At 39.9% G+C, this 22788-nt stretch overlaps 1 protein-coding gene across 2 annotated transcripts in view; it reads right to left on the bottom strand.

Moving 5' to 3' along the window:
- The window catches only part of furinb (furin (paired basic amino acid cleaving enzyme) b), an 81463-nt gene extending 59114 nt beyond the window's left edge, over positions 1–22349 (bottom strand). Inside the window, exons 1-2 of one of the 2 annotated variants that reach the window (XM_067589355.1) lie at positions 21885–22349; positions 15633–15912 (exon numbers count right to left, since the gene is read on the bottom strand). In XM_067589355.1, the coding sequence (XP_067445456.1) occupies positions 15633–15809 (177 nt within the window). In that variant the 5' untranslated portion in view covers positions 15810–15912; positions 21885–22349. Of the gene's footprint in view, positions 1–15632; positions 15913–21558; positions 21862–21884 lie in introns of those variants that run through there. The other variant, XM_067589356.1, reaches the window with a different exon arrangement.
- Between the last annotated feature and the right edge of the window lie 439 nt (positions 22350–22788).

The following is a 22788-nucleotide window of genomic DNA, read 5'->3' as shown; positions in this document are numbered from 1 at the left end:
GCAGAGAGCCCATTGCTGACTCAAGGTATACTCGTATTATTTTTTATTAGGCGTCCAAGCAGTAAAGCTGTTGGAACCCTATTGTATCTGTTAGGATTAGTGTTTTGTTCCTCCTTCTGCCTTAAACTGTAACAGCAGTTCCCAAACTTGGCAGATAGGTTGGAAATCTCACCCACTACTCAGACAAAACTATTATAGGCCTATCGATTTGCCAGATGGTGGCACTATAACAATGTACCATAAGTCTTCTTGGATTCTGTGGGTCCAGATGAATCTATCCATATAAGCCATGCCCATTTCCACTTTTGTTCAAATCTGTTTTTTTGCTACACCAACTACAAATTTTGAGCAATTGGCATCAAATTTGGCACACAGCATATCTGGAACAAGCTGGAAAAAAGTACTTTTTCGGATTGTTGATATTCTATGCTGTTTTGAAATTATACATTTTTAAACCTGTGTTTTTAAGTTCAATTTTACATAAATGCTCATAAATCAAAATTGGCTTAAGCTATTGTAACCAAACTTGGTGCACATGTTCAGATGCTGGGTCAGAGCTTTGCTGTGCAGTCCTGGGATATTCTGCCACTAAGGGGTGCAACAAATGCAAAAAGTTTATATTTCATAATTGGCTAAATGGATTCATACAAAATTCATTTATTATAATAAATCTAAATTCCTAGACATTTCACATTCCAAACTTTAAAGTATCAAAATGAATCACCTGTATGTCCTACAGAGGTGAAATATTGGCAGCACATCCACTGAATTGTGACAAAAGTTTGTCTCACTGCAACCTATGGTCAATTCAGAAGTCTATATTTATATGTCACTCTATATTTTTCAAAATATGCAAAAAGTTTAGATAGACACGTGATATCATTGCCTCAACTTGTGAGAGGGTGTGTGGAAACGGCCTCTCCTCAGTGATGCAGTCGGTAAGTCACCTTCTCCGGGTATACAAAGGTCCAGGGTTCAAATCCCCCAGGTGGCCATGTCCTACTTGCCAAAAAGAGAGCAATTCCTGCATGTGGTGTGTTTTCAAGTGCCTTTTGAGGTCATATTAAGTCCAAGGTTGCCTTTTGTGACCGTGTGAAAATTTCTTCTCATTAGACTATTATTTTTCTCTGCTTAAATTGTTTATGCAGTAGAAACCATCAGACCTAGAAACACCAAAATTGGTAGGTGAGTTGCAAATTCCACCCACTACTCAGGCAAATATAATGACACTCATTGACCTCAAGGTGATGCTGTAATAATCCAGTATACATTTTCACAATTATCTCGGGAACGGCTCGGTCCAGAGTCAAAATTCTTTCATCATTTTAATTTCTCAAGTCATCTGCATTCAGTCTTTTGCTCTAAAAATGTCAAATTATGCGATTTTTTACTCAATTTTCTCTAAATCCTATTTTTGACATCTCGTCAGAAACCACCAGGGCCTTTGGTCCAAAAACTTAGTCAAGATCATCTACAGACTTCACTGATCTAAAGTTGTTCAAAACATTTTGATATGGCAATCTGTTTCAATTATACAAGCCAATCAATATTTATCAAAATAGCAGCAAATGTAGTCATGTGAAACACGTCTTCACTGAAGCTACATCAAATGTTTCTGAAAGTAGATTTACATACCTCAACAGAGCATCAGCATACAGTGATGACCACAATGAATTATTTAAAAGAAAATCAAGAGTTTTGCTTCTTGTCAATTAAATAAGAAACAGGCCTCCAAATACTTGCAATCTGCTTGCATCCCAATCATTGCTGCCTGCAGCTATATATATGTATATATATATATTTTTTTTAGCTGTGGGCAGGATCAGGGATGAGCTTCAGAGCTTTACACTAGAACCACAAGGAAGAAAGGGCTTTTTCCTACATTTAAATATGCTTAGTAGGTGTTTGGATTGCTGGCTTAACAGTGATTTCATTTAATTGTTCAAGATGGTGATTCACTTCAAGAGGGATTATTGTTACTTTTCTTTCTTGACATGATTGAATTCAATTTTGGAAAACACAATTTGATTCAGTAATGATCGTCCAAAAGTGCATAACAATGAGCGAGATAACTGTGTAGACCACCATGTGGTAACTGATCCCTGATTAATCACATCATACATTCCATTAGTTGTAATTAATCAGAGCAGCATGTCACAGTATTTGAGAAAAAAAAAGAAACCCTTGTGGGTTTTCAGGGCAAAAGGCAAACCGATCCATCAGACACAAACAGGTGGGGATGTGTGAGGAATAACTCATTGAACAGGCAGAGGAGCTCTGCAGGTCTAATACCACACTTATGATAGCTGGATCAGCTGGATACATGTTTTATCAAGCAGAGTGCACATTGAGTTGAAGCTATTTTAAATGTGGATATTTGACCAGGGGGGCAGCTTGCCACCTCTCACTAACCAATTTTCCTGGGGGGAAACCACCATACATTGAAGGCTTCAATCTAACTCAACAGTGTTGTCAAGCTTTTATTAAAGAGACATCTAAAGACTGAGAGTATCTTCTATACTGATTTAATAAAAGCAGTTGTCCAGATTGGAAGAAATGTGTTTACTGTTAGAACAGCACTGAGCAGACATTTCACTCTCAGCAATAATATTACTTCTGGTTTTGACAGTGACAGCAGTAGTCATAACATTTATATTACTGACAGTGGCAGCAATAGTTTCAGTAATGTAATGGCAGTGATAGTGCCAGTTTTAGCTTTTAAATCTCGGCAGAGGAGCATGTAGTTTCATTTCAATTTCATTATTGCAATTCAGAGTGTTTAATATTGATTGTTTCTGAAGTCAGAGCATTTTGATTTAATCATTTTAGCAGATCAATGCATTGAATTGGCATCATTTATAATTGATGCATCTAAGCAATGAATGAATCTTTACACGTCCATTTGAGAGCAATTAAGAGGTAGATGTTGTTATGAGTGTTGCACAGTGATATTTGAAATGTTTGTAGACAGCCTGACACGATGAGGTTCACAAGCCTGAGCCACTGCAGCAAAACATGTCTGACTGCATGTCATAAGGCTTACTTTTACACCGCTGGTTTTGTCATTGACAAATTCATCTGTAATGTACAGCTAAGTGCTGCACATACACAGCACCCTGACAGTTACATTCACTCTGAGTATAAATGTGCAACAGACGAGGACTTGTGTGAAAAATGTCACACACAAGAACTGCACACAAATGTATTTCATCTGATCTACACCTCTGATAGTCTGCTCACATACTTTTAGTCTTTTTCCACTGCAAAGGACTCTTCCAAAACATTCAGAGGAGAAAATCAACAAGGACAAACAAAGTGTCTCGCCGACATTCAGGCAACTAGCTTGCATTCAAAAATCCCCAGACTTTTGTAGGCGGAGATCTCAGATTGTCAGCATTTTTACAACAACTTCTATCTTTCTGAGGATGTGCCAGAAAAGTGTTAATTCAACTGTGGAATGAGTTTCAAGCACTTCTGTTTAAGTCTAACCCCGTCTAACCCTACATCTTCAAATCAACAGCACACACACAAAAACCTCCGGAATTACCATACAGGTGAATCAACACCGCTCTGATACAGGCTCAACAAACCCCCAGATTATAAGCATCATAAGTGCTATTTATAAGGCAGTTTTATTGAACTGCCATACATTTGTATTATTTTCACTGATGTGAGTAAGACTGATGCAAACAGACAAAAAGAGATATTGTGCAATCATTGCAAACGTGCAATGTAAATTGGTGGCACCTCTTGCTGTTGCGAGTATTGGTGTGCGTATGACTGCATTTTGGATTGGGTCAAATTATCCTCAAGTCTATTTGGATTGGGTCTGACTGTTTTTGGGTCCCTTTCAGATTGGGATTTATGCACTTCAAGTTCAGGTAGGTTCTCCTTCGGTCCTCTTGGGATCAGGTCCAAAATTTTGAATCCAAGAAGACCTCTATGATGCAGGTCTAGTGAGTAAGTATACTGATTTGATAAAAAAAATAGTATGACAAAACAATATGACATGATTTAAGTCCCCCTCCACTTAGGGATGGGCCTACAAACATGATTTGTGACATCACAACTAGTTTGGAGCCAATCCTGGTCCAATATGGAACTTACACAAGTGTGATGTGGAAACCTGAAGCCTCCAGTGCACAAACAAGGGACAAGGGACTTTTCACTAAAGTAGGAGACATCTTGTGTCCAGCAGTCAAACTTTTGAAATGAACAATATTTGCATATTTATAGATTTTGGATTTTTTAATGAGGGAGAAGAAGTAGATGTAGTTTTAAGGATTTTAACATGGTAATTGTACTTTTTTGTGGAAAAACCATATTATTATTCCAAGTAGAGTATTTTTATGTCTTAATACATGTCTGGAGGGGATCTTTAACAATTAACAATTAAGAAAGAGAGAAACACACATCATAAAAACAGCTTACTGCAAGTGCAAACATGTTGATAAACAACAACGTCAAGTAGCTCTACTAGCTCAGGTCCTTGTTTCCAGAGCTCATTTTTACCTGGGATGATACTGGCTTATGAGCTGGAATTAAATTTACTTCCTGGAACTGTAGAACCGTAAAAGCAGTCTTACTTACAGTGTTCAGTTGTCTTTACTCTCTTAATTTCCCCAGGGGGTGACAATAAAAATATCATTGTTGACACTGGCATAAATGTGTAAATACATTCACCGTACATACATGCATGAGGGAATAAACAGATATACAAACAAACAGCAGGTAATGTATACAAACAAACATACAAAAATCTCTGACTGGTCTTGCACATCATGAGTCATGACGGTAGTTACAGAGATGAGTTATTCGAGTGAGATATTGCAGCTGAAAGAGAACACAAGCTAACAAAAACGTTGGGTATTGTGACTGAGGCTGTGGCTGAATTATATTGTAGCTACATTCTTCTCTGTGAACAAAAGTCAATGCCTTACAAAAAGGAATGTTCCATCTTCAATTTACCCAAAGCCATCCTACGTCAATAACGACCAGATTATGAATGTGAGTAGTCCTAAGAAAGCCCTCCCTGAAGAAAAGAGACTTGAATGAAGGCAGACAATGCACATGCATGGCTGGCTCTATACCTCAGAGGAACAGAGAATAGTCTGATAGACTTAATCCTTTTCTACACACCTGATCTATACAGCCTGGTCATCCAGTAACCCTTTCCACTGGAACAAACAACCCTCTTTCTCACCTTCCTCCTCTTCCTGTCCGCCACCTGACTGCAAAGCTGTTGTGTGGTCTTAGTAACAGGTTTAACTAGAGCCAGACTTTTATAGGTCAGAATTCCTCATTTATAAAACATAGTTTTGAGTACCTTTTGAGCAATGATTTCTGTGAAGCTCTGGCACAGCACCAACACATTTCTAGGAGACATTTTTGGAAACAGCTAAAAGGTCTGTGGCTTCAGGCTCCATATAATGAAGTGGTGCATTTAAATGAGAGACAGCTCTGGGATGAGGAAGCACACTTCACTCAGACTGGTAAACACTGAAATAAAGTGGAACCTAGAGGATGAAGAAAGGGAGGAGAGGACAGGATAGAGAGAACAGGAGAAAGAAGAGGTAGAAGAAGAAGAAAGACTGATGGGAGACTAGATCTGCAAACAAACTGCATATTGGAAATTTTAAGAGAAGAAGACACTAAAGAGGATAGAAGGAAAAAAAATGGCAGGGAAAAAGGGAAATGAGATACAGTAGATTGCAAAGCAGCAATTCCCAATGGATTTTATAGGATATTGTGGTAGCGAGAGGCTGATGAAAGTATAAAATACCTCTAAAACAAGTTACAAAATAAAACAATAAGATTAAAGCTGTGTTAGTAGATTTTATGTACTTCTAGTGGTTACTGAATACTTCACCTCAGTGAGAAAGATGAAATGTAAACCCAAGAAGCATATAATGAGAAACCCACAATGACTTAAGAATGTTATTTAAATATCATAATTAATAGCAGTAGGTCGTGAACTACTTTTTTTAAATGCCTTTTTTAAAAACTTTTTGTGACCATGAGATCTAGGAAAATACATAGTATTACAATGCTGACAAAAAAATGACCCCCCTCTCTCAACATTGGGCTCAATCTGCTGGAAATAATATACTGGCAATTTTCTCCATGGCAACCTAATGCCAGTACAGACTGCAGATTGGTGTGCCAACAGACAGACAGTCACAAGGGCTTTACAGCTGTGAGGCAGTGAGCAGGAGCAGAAGGTTGCACCAAACCCTATGATACCTAAATATTGCAAAAACAAATTTACACACACACACACACACACACACACACACACACACACACACACACAGAAAAGGACGTGCATCTACCCAATACAGAAACAGCAAGCAAGGAAGGACGCAAGGTTAAATAAATTAATGGAGATGTTTGATGCCAGCAGGCACGCTTAAAGTTATCCACTTACTTAGTTAGAAATTTAAAAGATGAATAATGTCAATAAAGTTTTATTTCCATGTTAAGGTCTGCGAGTTAAAATGGATACAAAAAACACATCTCTTAGGGGTCATACAGAGCCACAATGAATGGCAAAGCTTGGCTTTTGACTGGTTCATGTTAGTCTGACATTCTCTAGAAATAAAATTAAGAGATATTTATGAGCTCCAAAGCATTGTAAAATGTCTACTAACAGGTAATTAGAAAGAAAATGTTTTAAATATTTCAATAAATGATTTATTTTTGAATGGTAAATGTATTTAACTTTAACTTCAAGACAAATGAGTTTGACTAATGTGTTATACATTTTGTGCCATGAGGAAACTGAAACTATTAAATACACTGCAATACTTTTTTTGGACAAAAAACAAAAAATCTTTCAGTCTTGAATCAGTTGATGTACCAAAAACAACCCTGCAGCCAAACAGTTTTTAAATGAACTGAAATTTGAAAACACAACCTCTTATTAAAATTACCATTCAAGTTCACTGCCAATTCCAAGTATCGTGTGATTCAAATTCAACTATCTGATAACAGCTATTATGCTAGTAATGCTGTTGTATAGGATCAGTATGTAGTGCAAATACTGACTTTATTAAACCGATTGAGTATGAGAAATTACTGAACCACATTAAATTCTGTCTCTTATTATTGTGTTTCTAAAATCAATTTGTTACTACTATACAGTTAATAAACTACAGTAAATTAAGTATATTGACTTGACTGGTGTATACATGTCTTTACTTCTGTAAGAAGTGTTGTGTCGTTACAACCTTACACACACATTTCAATCAGCTTCACTCTGTGAGATGTACAAATTTTACATGGGAAAAGAAAAGAGGATGCAGGGAGAAGGGATGGAGAAAAAAAAGGAGGAAAGACTGTTCTGTCTTCCTTCCTTTTTTTAAATTTATGACTGAAAATAGGTCCTCCTCCTAACATTTTTTGGATTATGGAAACATTTCATGCAGCTTTATGATGTTGGGAAGGAAGCGGTGCTGCGAAAACAGAAGAAAATTAGGGCAATGTTTGTCAATCATCCTGTATTAATATTAATAGTTTGGATTAATTATGTTGAACACACTAACGTTATATGATGAAATCGTAAACACACTAAGAGCAATGCTGCACACTGTATATTTTTGCAAGCCGCTTAAGCTGAGAGCAAACACTACGTTTAAGACAACATTCATAAACACATATGAGTTAAATGTTTTATTTCACACATTTATGTGCTTTACAGCTGGGTTACTATCTTGACATTATAAAACATTTTTCCCATACTATACATCAGTTCATTATGGCAGATGGCATCGAACCAAATTACTAATTACCACACATGTTTCATCTACTTGACCAAGACTACCTTCATGTTTTTCACAATGCTGTTGATTTCGTCAATTGATGTCAAGATCACATCCTTTTTGGTGACTAAAATAATATTAACTAATTATTGGATACATATATTACATAGATAAGTAAAAGGATGCCAAAGATATATTTTAACGCAGTTTTTGCTGAGCCACTAAATTAAAATTAGAATAAGAAAGCTTATTTATATCAAGTGTTGGACAATTTGAAATTTGTAATTTTCACTCCTCCACAATAGATAGTTATCACAGTGTTTACCTAAAATTACTACATTCTCAAAATTACTTGGGACAAAAGTGTTTCAGAACAAGAAAGCTCTAGTTTCTGCTGAGAGAGAATCTCTTTCGTACATTAATCTCTTGGTACCGTTATAATACATTAGCACCTCCACAGACTATTTCTATTGAGATTCGTTAGTGCCAACAGTAAGACTTCACAGCTTTTATTCAGAGACGGTCCTTATTTTCCCTTTAAAGTCCTGTGGGAAATAGAGGACAGCAAATACTGCAGGTGTAGGTATTGGCTGTCTGTATGCTGCAGAACAATGTTGTGTCGGTTTATTACTGAAACTAAAGCAGAAAACAACAGGCAGAGACAGACATGCAGAACCAGAGAGAGAGAGAGAGAGAGAGAGAGAGAGAGAGAGAGAGAGAGAGAGAGAGAGAGAGAGAGAGAGAGAGAGAGAGAGAGAGAGAGAGAGAGAGAGAGAATTTTGATGTTCCTTTTAATAAACTATTACCTTAAAATGAGGGCAAAAACAGCACCTAGCCGAACAAATGGACTACCACACACACATGCACAAGGGCACACATGCCTCCCGATTGCACTCAGGGCAAATGAAAGCAAGATAAAAGCAATGACACTGTCTGATACAATCAGCAATCTGACAGAGCTTGCTTAACAAATCGTGTTCAAATATAAAATAATCAAACCCTCTCCTGACACACAGTGCAAACTGCCCTACATAGCCTTGTAGTTTCTTAAAAGCATCAATGTTATTTCTTAAGCAATAATATATGAACTCAACCCTGACACTGCTGTGACTGTCTCACACAGCCACTAGATCAGCAGACCAGAAAGAGAAAGTTGTATTGTATTTGTTATGTTACATTTCATGCCAATACAGCTCATTTGAATTGAATTGAATCGAGAAAGAGGGAGACAGAGAGAGAGAGAGAGAGAGAGAGATCGGACACTGGGCTTGTGCATCACACAGTTGGCAGAGTATCATGGACAATGGCCTTGGAGCGCATTACATTCCACCTAGCACAAAGCGGGTATGCTTGTGTGTTTGGGGCTGTGATGGTATGAAATTGGAAAACAGTGGTCTGTAAAACCGAGAAATTGAGGCTGGAATATTGGATTTTTGGAGAAATATTACAGCACAGCTGTAATATTATCAGCTGACACTAGCTGACTACAATCAAACATTTGCCCACTACCTGTAAATAACCTGTTCCCTCTGCAACACAAGAGCCAGTGGAGTGTTTTCCTGCAGTATCTGAATAGGGTCACGACTTAAAACAAGTTGGACAAGAAAACCTATGTGTTGTTTATTTCAGATTACACTATAGCCACATGTTTTGGGTAAGTTAGCTATAAATAGAAAGCGACCAAGACACCCAAATGGAGAGATATCAAGAGAAATAGAAAGACATGAGAGACACAAGAAAGAGGCTCTGGTATTAGATGTCTACTCTACAGAGCAGGGTGATTCAGTCTGGCAACGCCCACAGAGCCTGCCCATCCTCATAAAAACAATGATTCTGACTCGGCTCACCAAGAACACAACATGACATTTAGCTCTAAACCCTGGTCTGGAACTCCTACGCAGACACAAAAGCGTTATTGAAAAAAAAAAAAGAAAAAAGAAAAAGAGCTTTTGAACACATTACAGAAAAACAGATACAACAATGCTCTGTGTCAACTAAAATGCAGATGCACACAAGGAAGCCTAAATGACATTTACACTTGAACCCTGGTGTTGAACACATGCACACACTCACAGACTCAAACGCACTCTCACTCTCACTCAAACACACTCAAAAAAAAAACTGAGCGGAAACATAATAAGTGAATCTGCAAATACATAAAGACGTGCCACACAGACAATAAGGCATTTTCTGAGCACTGCAGTGAACAAACATTCAGTTCCGTGATGATCCCATAATCACATTAGTGATAAAAATCCCATTAACTCCTGATTATACATCAGCTTCTCTGCTGTCTTCAAGTGCCCTGTAGAACAACCATCAAGGATGATGGAAAAATGACTAAGCTGTTTCCCCTCTAAGCCCCCAGCCCCACAAAGCCTTGCCTAACCCATACCCTCACATAACCCACAATGCACTGTCAGAGCACAGACACTGCATAAAGCTTGTAGATCATCCTTCTCGCATAGCACCCACTCAGGGACCAGAGACTAAAATAAAACTTATTTGGGTGCCTCTGTGAAACAATGACTGAAGATGTACTCCCACAAAATCTAATTCCAGACAGTGGATAATACTAAATTTCACCCTTCCAGCCATCCAACACGCATGCTTTTCCGTCCGTAATACCATACTCCATTAGCTATCTTCCCTTTTTTTTTTTTTTTTTTTTACCAGTGTCTCCCACAGGCCCTCACAGTCATCGAGATATCACCACAGGTCTCACTTGTACTCTTTTCTAATTTATCCAATGGGAAATTGTCAATTATCTCAATTCTTTCTGCACTCTTCCTGACTCCCCTTTTATTATCCACCTCACCCTCTCGAAACTCGCAGACATCTATATCCACTGTTGAAATATCAGCCTCTCACAGCAAAACTGCAAATAGAAGCTCCAACGCAGTGTTTCATTAGGTTGTAGAGACAGACATCTTGTGGTGTCATGCAACTCAGAATCAGAGACAGATAGTCCTGGTTGGCTGGGGTGAGGTGAGGTGAGCGAGTTGTTTTTGGGCCCCACTTTGGGAAACGGGGCTACACTCCTCTTTCATGCTCTGGGACCCAGGCGGCTTAATGTCACATTCACTACAAATGACAAGCTGCCATATGGCATCAGACATTCAGTAACAGACAGCTGTCTGAGAGAACCCGTTCCTGTGCCTACTTCCAGCTCTACTCCTCTGATGCAATCACTAATCAACAGAAAGGAAAAATAAAGATATATCTCCCAATTTATCTAGCAGTTTATTGGACAGAATATAGGCTGGAGATGTCTTTGCGGCTGGGTAGAATGGGGGAAGGAGAGGTAAACAGGACAAAGAAAGCGCTAAAAGTTTTTTTAGGGAAAGTGATCACATAAGGGAATATGAGAGAAAGAAGAATAGCCTAGTTCAGTGGCAGAGGGAGTTTTTTTTTTCTTCTTCATTGTGTCTCTGGGTGATTGTCTAGAATATGTATGTGTGTTCTGTAAGCAGAATATTGAATATTTCATTTTACTCAATTCACTAAGACCAGAAATTGATTCTCTATCTAGAATTCACAGAAGCAATTAAGAGTAAAAGTCCATTAGAGGCAATTATACCTAATGTAAGCTTTCTTTCACTCAGCAGTACAATAGTTTCAGACTGCTGGAACAACTGCAGCTATCCAGATCAATACTAAATCAGGGTTTTTGCTGCCTAGAGAATTTTGAGGCAGCCGCCTCCATCAATTTCCAGGCCGCCTCCGTCAAAATCAGGGTCCCCACAGATCCTTAAAATGTCTTAAAACGTCTTAAAATATTTTTTTTTTGTAATTCAAGGTCCAAAGAGTTCTTAAAATATCTTCTTTTTAAGAGGGGAGGCATTGGATTTTGTTATGTACAAAAACAATGAGGATAAATATTGTAACATTCCTGATAACAGAAAAAGATCACAAAAAATAAAAACAAAGAAGTCCAGCCCTCTGGCAGAGCAACCACAGTTTACATTAACACATAAATGCAGGTTCAAAGAAGCCTGATGTGAACTTTGTAAAGCTTCCCTATTCCGCAAAATGTATTTTTTTATTTTGGCTGTCATGCTTTCAGATATTTCTGGTCAGTTTTGGGGGGGGGTTTGGTGCTGAGCAAAACCATAGACTGTAAAAAATATGGATGTAGCCACTATGATGTAACGCATTTATTTGTTCAAAGTGGGCGCTCTGGCTGTCACCATCTTGGCAGTGCCCGACTCTGCCTAACTCCCGGCTAATCCAAAATGGGCAAAGAGGTGGAAGTGAGGCGGGCCGAAAGAAGCCTGGTTGCTTAATCAAGCCACCTAGAGGCTAGCGACCTGTCACTCAAAGCTACCACCTCCTTAATTATGCATAATGTCACGGCTTAATAAAATTTGAACAGGTGAGTTATAAGAAAATTCAACACTTGTACAGATGTCATGAAAGGGGATATTTGCTATAGAGATCAAAACCGTTTTTTGTACCAGGCTGTAAACATGTTTATTTCTGCTGTAAAGTTGGGCATTTTAACATGAGGGTCTATGGGGATTGACTTGCTTTTGGAGCCAGCCTCAAGTGGCCATTCAAGGAACTGCAGTATTTGGCACTTCTACATTGGCTTTATTTTTCAGCCCCAGTTGATGCTGCTTGAGCAAAACGTGATGCTGTGCGTAAAGGTGTTACTGGTGTTACATGGTGTTTGGCCATACACCCATTACATTACTTGCCCACCGTCCCCATCATTGTTTTGCTTTTTAAACCGAAATAAAACCTGTTTAGTTCATTTTCATGTATTGGTGCCCGTGTTTATCAAACTAAAAAAATTCTAATTTGTAAAATACTAAGCGTGTTATCAATACTTAGTCGATGGACATTATAATTATAAACTGAAAATGTCTGTTCCGTGACCGTCAGCAGCAGCGGAGTCACAGCACAGAGTAGCGGAGTGAGACGTCTGTCCTCCCTCCTGCTCTCTGCTGTAAACAAATGTAATGCTAGCTGTTAGCAAGCAGCTGCTCTCATGTTTCCCTGGGTCTTCGTGCTTGTTTTCGTCAGAAACACTCCCGCTCTCTGCCTGCTCAGCCTGCTCTCGGATGGTAGGCGGGTTGCTCCAGTAGCTGCAGCTTTACTGTCACACACATGTGCTCTCTCTCTCTCTCAACCACATACTCGCTACGCACTGAGCTATTCCTTACGTTACTTGGATAACATTTTAGTTTAGAAAACACATTTTTAGAAAAAAATCCCCAATGGTTAGGGCCGGCAGGGGGGCAACTCAGGCCCGGCAACAATACACTGGCAGAAACCCTGCTATAGTGCCACTATATTGCCAACGATGTAGACTGAAAGGGATGTGTTTGCACCTTTCCACTGTTTCAGCAGTTATGTTCATTTTCAGCCGTATCTGTCTTATGTTATTCATCGTACCATTTAATGTAATCTCAAACATATAGTGAGAACAACAGTTGTATTACCCTCAGATTCAACAGATGTTATTTTGGCTATGGTTAGGCTTTTATAGTTTCAAGGGCAAGGCCTGCATTGGCATCATCTTTTCAAATTAGCTGAACATCTTTTGGTGATCATTTCAAATTCACCATCACCCCTATTTACTGTTTAAATCAAAAGTTTGATTGTGAAGGTGTAAACAATGTTAACCATTAAGTCAAAATGCAGCACTAATGGCAGGCTAGATCACTTGGAGGTTATGTAGCCTAATTGAAATTGTGCTCCTTGTAATGTTTAGGCAGAGAGAAATTGACAAACACAGGTATCAAAGGCCAACTATCGGTATTGGAAGATATTTTTCATATATATATATATATATGAATATGTACACAACTGGGTTGTGCAAGGGCCAGAGGAAGGCATGCACACATGCAAACAAATGCTTGTAAAACTATCAGGTACCACCCCCGCCTGATTTTGGGCCAGGAAAAACCCTGTAATTTAACTCAAGATTCAAGAAGAATACAAGTCCCTCAGACAAGCACAATGTTAAGTCACATGGATACAATTTAATATGAAGGGGTGGACAATAAATATCATTTAATAATAACACACACCTAATCTCTTCCAGATTGTTGTAAACCCATGTGACAAGTGTTCAATATCATAACAGGGAGACTAAAAACATCTGGCCTTGCACTCCAGACAAAGCTCTATCTTTGGCAAAATAAAGAAAGCAAAGATAAGCCTGAATTAATTTTGCAAGCCTCTCTTTCAGAAAATCCTCTTTATTGATGGGGAGAAGTGGGGCGGGAATATGCAGAACCTCCTACGCATGATATTCCTAAGAAGTAATCCAGAAGGCTGTTCACTGGCGTGTGTAGCACTCAGGCAGCTCCACAAAGATGCATGCAAATGGAGTTAAGTCTCAAGTGGAGCAACAGGGGAAGAGGGGACCAAATTGTGACTCACTGTCAACTGCTGAGCACAAATATGGAAAAGCTTAGCCTTGGAAGCATTTTGCTATTCAAGGGGAGCTAACACACCACTGAAAGAACAATAAGTCACTTCTACTTCTCTCTCTATCTCTCTCTCTCTCTCCTGTTCTGACAACTGTTTTTCTTTCCCCTATCTGTAAACTTTGTGACAGTTCAATTATTAAAATGAGCTGGCAATCCTAAATATAGAAGCACAAATGGTGGCAATATAATTAAACTACCTACATTATAGTTAAAAATAACAACCTTCCTTTAAACCCTAAAATAACAGCCTTATTATTTCTGTCTATTTCTAACCCTTCTCTGTAAACACAAACGGGATTTCCGCCAGTGTTTTGCAATCCTGGCGGTCCGCCAGGCCGAAGCATCTGGAATTTTTTTTTTTTACATGTATTTTTAAGATGTTTTTTTAAACTATAAAATGTGTTCAACAAGTGGCGCAGCTCCCTTAGGGAAAGGCTCAGTGCGTAGGTTGTGTGTGCAGCGAGTGTGCGGTCAAGAGGGAGAAAAAAAGAGAGAGAGAGAGAGAGAGCGTGCGTGTGTGTGACGGTGAGTCTGGTGACCGGAGCAGAGAGTATGAAGTTGACGGTATAGCTGTGAATGTAGCAGTGCTATGTGTGTACAGTTTAGGCTATTTGTCGGTGAATAAATGCTACAGCTCCTCAAAATCCAAGCCAAGTTCCCGTGTCTTGCTTCCCACCCAGCTAAAGTGAAGGGGATTAGCCCCAAGTTAGCGACAACTTTGGCCCAGGCTCACTTAAAGCTGGGGTAGTTATCTGGAAAAGACAAAAGAACAGACAAAAAAAAAAAAAAAAAAGAAGCCAGAATTTGAATATACAACCCACCTCCTGGGGTCTCCACTCTCCCCTCTCTGTCCTAAGTCTCTCCCACTAGACGAGCATATGCGTACGCTTCATACACGCATGCAACACATCAGTTATTGCACTCCCACACAACTCCCTCTCAAGGCACAACAACCTTGACTAAACAGCAAACAGGTCCGCCTCTCACCTGTTTGAAATCCGCCACAAAAGTAATGAGTGTCCCATCTCCCTGCTTGTATTTGAGTGCTACTCTGTTTCACTTCTTGGAGCCGAGTTCACTTCCATTCCATTGTCTGTCGCTCCGGCGTTGATAAGATTATGTATAACAGCTTTTCTGAGGGAAACCCTAACAACTGTCTGCCAGTGTGTTAGAAGTCATGCATGCCCCACTTAAGCTACAAGAACTGGAGGAGGCCACGCGTTTGCAATCCGTTGCACAAACAAAAGGGCCTGGAGGTGTCACATCAGACTCTCTGATGCTCAGCTTTGATGTATAACACTGATGTTCACCTATGAACCATAGCTGTATATGAATACAGGGACTGATACAGAGTTATTAACTATGACAGAGACCCCCTTCAGTGTGTATAAACTAATGCGCTCACACATATACTGTAAGCACAACTTACATTGCCGTGGTTGATGAAACCATGTTGCCTGGCGATGCGGTCAGCCTCCTCGGGCCCTCCATTGATCTGGACAGCCCAAGCGTTGGTGTAGACCTCTGCAGCATCAATCCACTTCAGCTGTGCTGTCAGGAGGACAAGGACTGTCCATAAGTGCAGCAGGGCCACCCTGGCATCCATGAAAAGGAGAACACTTCACGGGGCTGTTTATCCGTCCGTCTGTCACTGCTTCCCAGGCAGAATGGAGCTGCTCTACCTTACAGCAGCAAAGTAGAACAGTGGCCTAGAGATGAGAGGACAGAGCAAGCTATAAAGACAACCATGGCCTTCTTAAGTGGGTCACTCTAAGGGCCTAAATTACCTACTGCAGATACCATTCAGAAAACAAACCCGAAACTGCTGCACAAAATAAACAGCACACCCACAGACCTTATCATGCATCGTACTTAGCTCACTGTACACTGTGAAACTCAGAGAGGAAAAAAAAACATCTTAACAAATGTGTAATGCATAAATATTAGGTCAAAACAGACAAGGGCTCTGCCAAAAACAATTATTTTTCAATCCTTCCTCATTTTTTTCCAGGCCTGAAATGGTAATGTATGATAATGATATACAGTAGGCATGTTGCTGCAATACAGGAGGAGCTCCAAGCAAACCAGTCCACAGCTAGTTGTGGCAACTAGAAAGACAAAGTGGATTTTTAAACCCTCTTTACTAATCTTAATATTAGGATATTCAAATTCAACCAAGTACGTGGTAGGCATGAAAAGGTACAATGTATTTTAATTGAATAGTAAAATAACAAGCATAATAAAAAGAACCATTATTTGAACAGATGTTCAAGCAAAAAAGATTTTCAGGCTGTGATATTCGTCGGTCCTTTGATTTGCAGCTCTTTGAGTTGTAGGAAAGGAGCCCATGAGTCACACATAAAAAGGAAAGCTTTGTGGTAAGTTAACCGGCACTGAGTGAGAAGAAAAATGATAAGGTGTGGGATTTCGCTAAGTATATCAGTTCATCCTAAGAAAGATGAAGAGGAGGGAGGTGATGCAGGTTTAAATGCCTGTCCGGTCCCACTGCTGATCCCACCAACGTAGCATCACCGCATTTAGTGAGTCAATCCCTGCTACACCATGAAATGATGTGAAAAGAAACAGGAGCAAAGTGTATAATCTAAGTCATTTAGAACTGAACAAATTTAAGTATTTTGTGTTGGGTTGTGACTGCTGGTTTCTCTGGGAGGTATAAAAGTTCAAAGATAAATAATTTCCTCTATGGCCACCCTCAGGACAAATAAAGATTTTTATCCGCATTACCTTAAGGCTTTAAGGATGGAAAAATCATCAGTGTGTTCATTCGGTCAAACACTTTCAAACTGTGGAGTGTAATGAACATTGGAGGCTTTAGGGGCAGCTATGGGGCTTTTGACTTTCAGTCTTGTTAATGAATTTTGGAAAAAAACAATGGGAGCCTTTGTCTTCTGCAAGGTAACGCATACATGCGGTAGAGCAGACTGTTCTACTGATTGGTTGAGAGTGTTTAGACTCTTCGTAGGCAACAGAGGTAAAAAAAAAAAAGGTATTTTCACAGCAGAGCATTCCAATTAAGTGGTGGTTATATTTGGTTTTGACAGGTTCAAAATTTAGTGACCCGTTAATATTGATTTTCCATGGTATGAGGATATAGGTCTTGCCAAATAACTAGCTATTTCTCAAGGACCTGGAAAATAAAACTAATTGGAAGACGGCCTATTGGCAGTGGGTAATTTGAAATGTAACACCGTAATTGGTTTGCGGACAAGTGCTTGTTTTTGCCTCAAGTTCTCCCTGAAATCTATTGTCCAAAACGGGCAAAACAATTCACAACTTTTTTACCAACATAGAGGATGCCCTTGCCCTTCATTCACCCTAACAATTATCCTCTGCTTCAGGGGAATTCTGCGTACCCAAACGATTCAAAGAAAATGAAGCTCGCTGAATACATCTGTGGCTTCACAGATACATTTAGGAGTGGGTGTGATTTGAGCACAGCAGGAGAGGTGGTGGAAACATGACCATGGGCTGTCACTCTTCCTGTGGAGCAATTCTGAGCTCATTAGATGCTATGCTGGAGTCGCAAAAACAGGAGCGGGGGGCCTGCTGTCACTGAGAGGGCTGAGAGAGGGAGGAATAGATGGAGAGAGTGAAAGAGACATAGGGGGAGGTGGGGTATAACTCTTGCATACAGCATTGCGGATAATGAGTACATAATAACACAACGCCCAAAACACCTTCTCTCAAAACACAGCCTGGAGAGGAGTTAACAAGAGGCTGCTTACTCTTACAATATACATCAAAGGCCTAAAACTGAGATGAAACTTCAACCCTTCAAAGCACGGGAGAACTTAAGACTTTAGAATCTAAACTAGAATGAAAAGAGAAAATCTGTTGCATAACCTCTTTGGAGATTATTACTGCACTCGAGTGAGTGAGCCAGTGGAAATGCAGGGGTGGATAGGTGACCTGTGGTATGCTAAAATAACATGACAGCTTTGCATTATTAATTCGGCACCTCTTGTTTCAAGCTATTGACAGACCTCCAAATGTGGTTCAGTATGTCACAGTGATAAGGATTGCGAGAATATCTAATCAAACATTCATGATTTTCAAAGACCACTTTCTCACTCAAGGAACGGAACATCAGCGGTGACAACAGGTTGTTCCTGTGATAACACTTCTCTTAAGACGTTGTGTCCAGAAAATTTGTAATGAGCAAGTCTCGCCTCTCCCTCGGCAACAACAGCTGAGGTGCCCTTGAGAAGTGTACTTCACCCCCTCCCCAACCGCTCCAGTGGAGCCATTCAGTGGCCAACAGAACAGGACTGTGTTGCGCAAACCAAACATAGTGATTCCTGTCCCTGCGACACCCTCTCGCTCTTCACCACCACTTATTCTAGGAGGAGCTGGATCAGCAACGCATCAACACCGTGCATTCATTATAGTTCTGATATCATCATTAAGCCCTTGGGCAACAGCTACTGCACTGCTGGATATTCTCCGGAGTTGCGGCTTTAAGGAACAGTAGCTTTTAAGATCTATTAAGAGCCAGACAGCTGAAAATGGATCTTTATGCAGAGAAGGTCTAGCAAGATCTGGGGGGAATATTAATGTTCAGTAATATCAATATGGTGAACCAATATTTTATCAATATGTAGTCAATATAATGTTGTCTTTTCCTAATCTTACTGTGAATCTGATTAAAATGCTATAGCAAAAGCCCAACATTAAATTAACTGGATGTGCAAAAATAAATTGCAGTAGATACAATTTTACAGGCTGCAAATAGATGTGACCGTTATTTTTTTATTCCACGTTCATTTTATAACGGCTGCATTTGTGTTTTCATTTATAGCTATTTATCTCATATTTTCTGCTACTGTCATTGTCAGAGGTCCCCACCAGAAGGTCACCTGACCACACCTCAGGTAGAAGAGGAACGACACAAGCAAACACCCCCCTCAGGTGTAATCACTACCTTAACAAGAGGCTATATATGCTGTCTTCCTTCCTTTTTTCTTTCTTTGACCCCGGTTGTGTGTGTCCTGTAAGTAAGATTTATACATTATTTGATTTAAGTTTCTGATAAGATATTTAATTTGCATGTTAATAACTTTCTTCTCTTTTTGCAGAGCTCAAACCACGCATACAAATACCAAAACATCAACCAAAAAAATCGAAGAAAACAAACATCTGTCGTCTGTCTATGGGTCTCTCACACACACACTTCAGCCTGCCCACTAGGTTTAGAACAGTCATCTTTGTTAATAAAGCTCAATACTACTCATTATACTTTTTTGGCACAACAACTCTTTACTACCCAAATATGATGGATCCTTGCCAAAGAGTTTGCATAAATATCAGCCAATATATCATCATTTCTTTTAAAACTCTCAGATATCCATATTGGTATTGGATTCAAAAATCCAGCATTGTAGCTCAGTGAAATGATTAACAAAAGACTCTAATAATATAAACAGCTACACTCATAATGTCACTGCATTATTAAAATCAAGGCACTGAGTCAAACGCATTATGATATTCCATTATCAGTAGAGCCCACATCTAGATCTACCTCTTATAAAGCAATGGTAGTGAAGACGTAGAATTAGAAGACAAAGCTTGAGACCAGAAAGATATCAATCTGACTCTCCTACCCATCTGGAAAATGCATATGACCTGGAAAACACTTGATCCTCAGCTGCTCCGGTGCAACCGCTTGAATGCGCTACTGCTGCCTGAAAGCGAATTAGTGAACAGCAGTAGAAGCCTACGTTTACATAAACATGTCCAATTGTGCAAATGAGATGTATGTGATAAACAACATTCACATTCTGTTAACTTTCTCACTCTTCTCACTTTGCAAAGACCCTACAAACATTATGTGACAGAATAACAGATCTCCTCTTGATGGGGATAAACAAGCTATTTCCATTGGTAATGACAAGCACAGTAAGCTGTGAAAGACCATATGCAGCACTCAGCTCTATTTCAGGCTGCCCAACAGCCAAATCAACACCCACCATGTGCTCTAGTCTGGGCTGCCTTCACATAGAGAACCAAGGCACAAGAGAGAACTGAAGCATTTGTGAAGTACCACTGACAGCCAAGCATCCTCTCCTGAGAGGGAAAATTGCTCAGAGTGAAAGTGTGATTGCAAAACCAAAGGTATTGCACGGGCATGTTGTGCTCAGTTAGGACAGTGGTACACAGCTGGAAGTGAGCTGTATGGCGATCATCTGAGACACGCCGTGAAGTGAGCAAGAACGCTGTGACAGAGTACCACTAAAGCCTGATCCATCTTAGCTTCCAGTGTCCACGAGAGATGGAAAACCCAGATAAAATGTTGTCTAGGGCAGCAGTAATGTGTCCAGGAGAAAGGATCAATGATGTAAGTAATGTCCCCCTGAGAGATCCAACCCGATTTTTAACAGCCATCTGAATCTTGGCATTGTTCCCTGTGTCAAACTTCCCCTCATTCACAACACGCTTTGCCCTAGTTTATAGATGAGTTATATTGTTGACAAGTTTGTCTTCCGACTTCTTTCCCCTCCACTGCCTTTCTGTTTTATGCTTCTTATAAAATGTGGGCTTCTAAGAGAACGCAGCTGAAGAATTATCAGTATTGTTAAACTGTACTACCGGTGACAAATCAACAGAGCTGGAAAGGTGGTGTCTAGGGCAGAGTGTGCATGTAAACAACTCAGTCCACCTTCCTCTGGCGATGATACAGAACCATCTCCTATAATAGCTTTGATCTCTTAACTGGCCCTGGTAAGATTTAGGCCACACAAAAAGAGGCACAAAAGGTTAGTTTTATATGGCAATCTTTGATGTGGTAAGTAATGTAATCCAATTGAGAAGGAAGCAAGCCTTGCTGTTTGCCTCAGTAGATGGTGACCTTGACTTCCTCCCTTGATGAAATCCCTGAGGGTGTTAAAACAGAGGTATAAAATAACAATGACAACCCAGAGGATAAGATATGCTAAGTTTGATCACTTAAAGTTCAGTTTTTCAGCAGAATCTGGTTCGCTGGTATAACCAGAGCTCACTTTGTTCATCTTAAAATAGGCACATATATTTAGCTAATGCCAGTATGAAGCTGGTTTGCTGGTAGCTTGGTTTAAACAGTTTCTGCCTTGCCTGTGAAGCAGAACTAACTTAAATTTATTACACCAATTCCCACGTTACACAGATAAAAGTACTTGATGAGGACTTTAGCCTATTATGGCTTCAGGGTGAATAAGTAAAAGAAAAAGAAAATGTAAAGAGAGAGACAGAAGGAGGGAGGAAAGCGGAACATGAATCTGGATTGACAGAGTCAAATGAGACATGCTGCAGAAAACAATACTGTAAATACAACAACAACAACAAACATGCCGGTATCTTACCAACAATAAACTTCAGAGAGAAAGCACTGCGGATCAAAGGTGGTCAATTGTAAGGCTAAGTCATGTCTCCTTCAAAGAAAAAGGTCCACCTATACTGGGTTAAGACAGCCTGTTATCCAGACTAGGGTAGGATGCACCTGACTGGGAAGACTGGTGAGGGCTGTCGGCAGCGCTGGCAGAGACTTTATGCTAAAATAGCCGTCATGCTTTCCGCAAATACTCCCGTTGTTCCCACCCACTCTGCCACAGCTCCCCTCCCCGTTTTAAACACGTCTGACTCGTGGCTTGAACTACAACTACAAGAATCAACCAGTTGTCACTCGTACCGTTTCCAGTCAGATGCCAACAGGGATCGAGACGACAAGCCTCCTCATCCTCCTCTTCTCCCTCCGGGCGGAGACTCCCCTTTCTCCTGCGGCTTGCCTTTCAACTTTACATCTAGCTTTAGTGGTTAACCTGACGCTGTACACGTCTCCTACTCAGTCCAGGAGATAAATAACAGTGTTATCCGCTTACACCCATCCTCCTCAAAAAGTGCTTAATTAAATTTTCCCGTGTAACGTTAGCTTATCATCCGCCACCAACTTGCCAGTTAACTTCAACCGTCGTACCCAGTGATTTCTCTCATGGCTTCTTCTAACGGTTTCAGTTGTTTCACATGGCTTGTTTGATGACAAGAGTATGCTGGTATTAATTCACACCTACAGAGTAAATACACGGATACAAAAAAGGGGAGAAAGAGGGGGCTACATGCCAGTGCAAGATGTAACGGTTCAGAACTGGATGGAAATGACAACAAACTGCCACAAACGCTTTTCTCCAGGAAATACGTCACGTTTAGAGCCGACTGGACTATCGTGTGTGCTTCATTTGGTTACCGCAATTGTTAAGAGGGGCGGGGAATTGTTTCCAGATGTGTGTTGTCCAGTCTGAAACAGGGACAAACTCCTTTAAAGTCACGTTTACCCTCTTTTAATTCGACATCAATATTTTACCCTCTTTAGCAGAAGAGATTAATTGATTTGTGACATAATATAAAATGATAAATTCATACTGTATAGTGGCAAAAAGCACAAATTTGTACAAGGATTTGATCTTCAATGACAAAATATAGATTATTGTTATTCTGAAGATAAGACAACCTGTTTTTGGTTATACTTGAAGCTGTTAGCGTTGTTTTCAACCGCTTTTATAGTTATTTTATCATCGCACACAGGTACCGGGTCACGC

Source organism: Thunnus thynnus, chromosome 5 (genome assembly GCF_963924715.1).
Source record: "Thunnus thynnus chromosome 5, fThuThy2.1, whole genome shotgun sequence".
In the NCBI taxonomy this organism is placed as follows: Eukaryota; Metazoa; Chordata; class Actinopteri; order Scombriformes; family Scombridae; genus Thunnus; species Thunnus thynnus.
The sequence above is the reverse complement of the archived record's forward strand: the minus strand, read 5'-3'. Positions and strand labels throughout refer to the sequence as shown.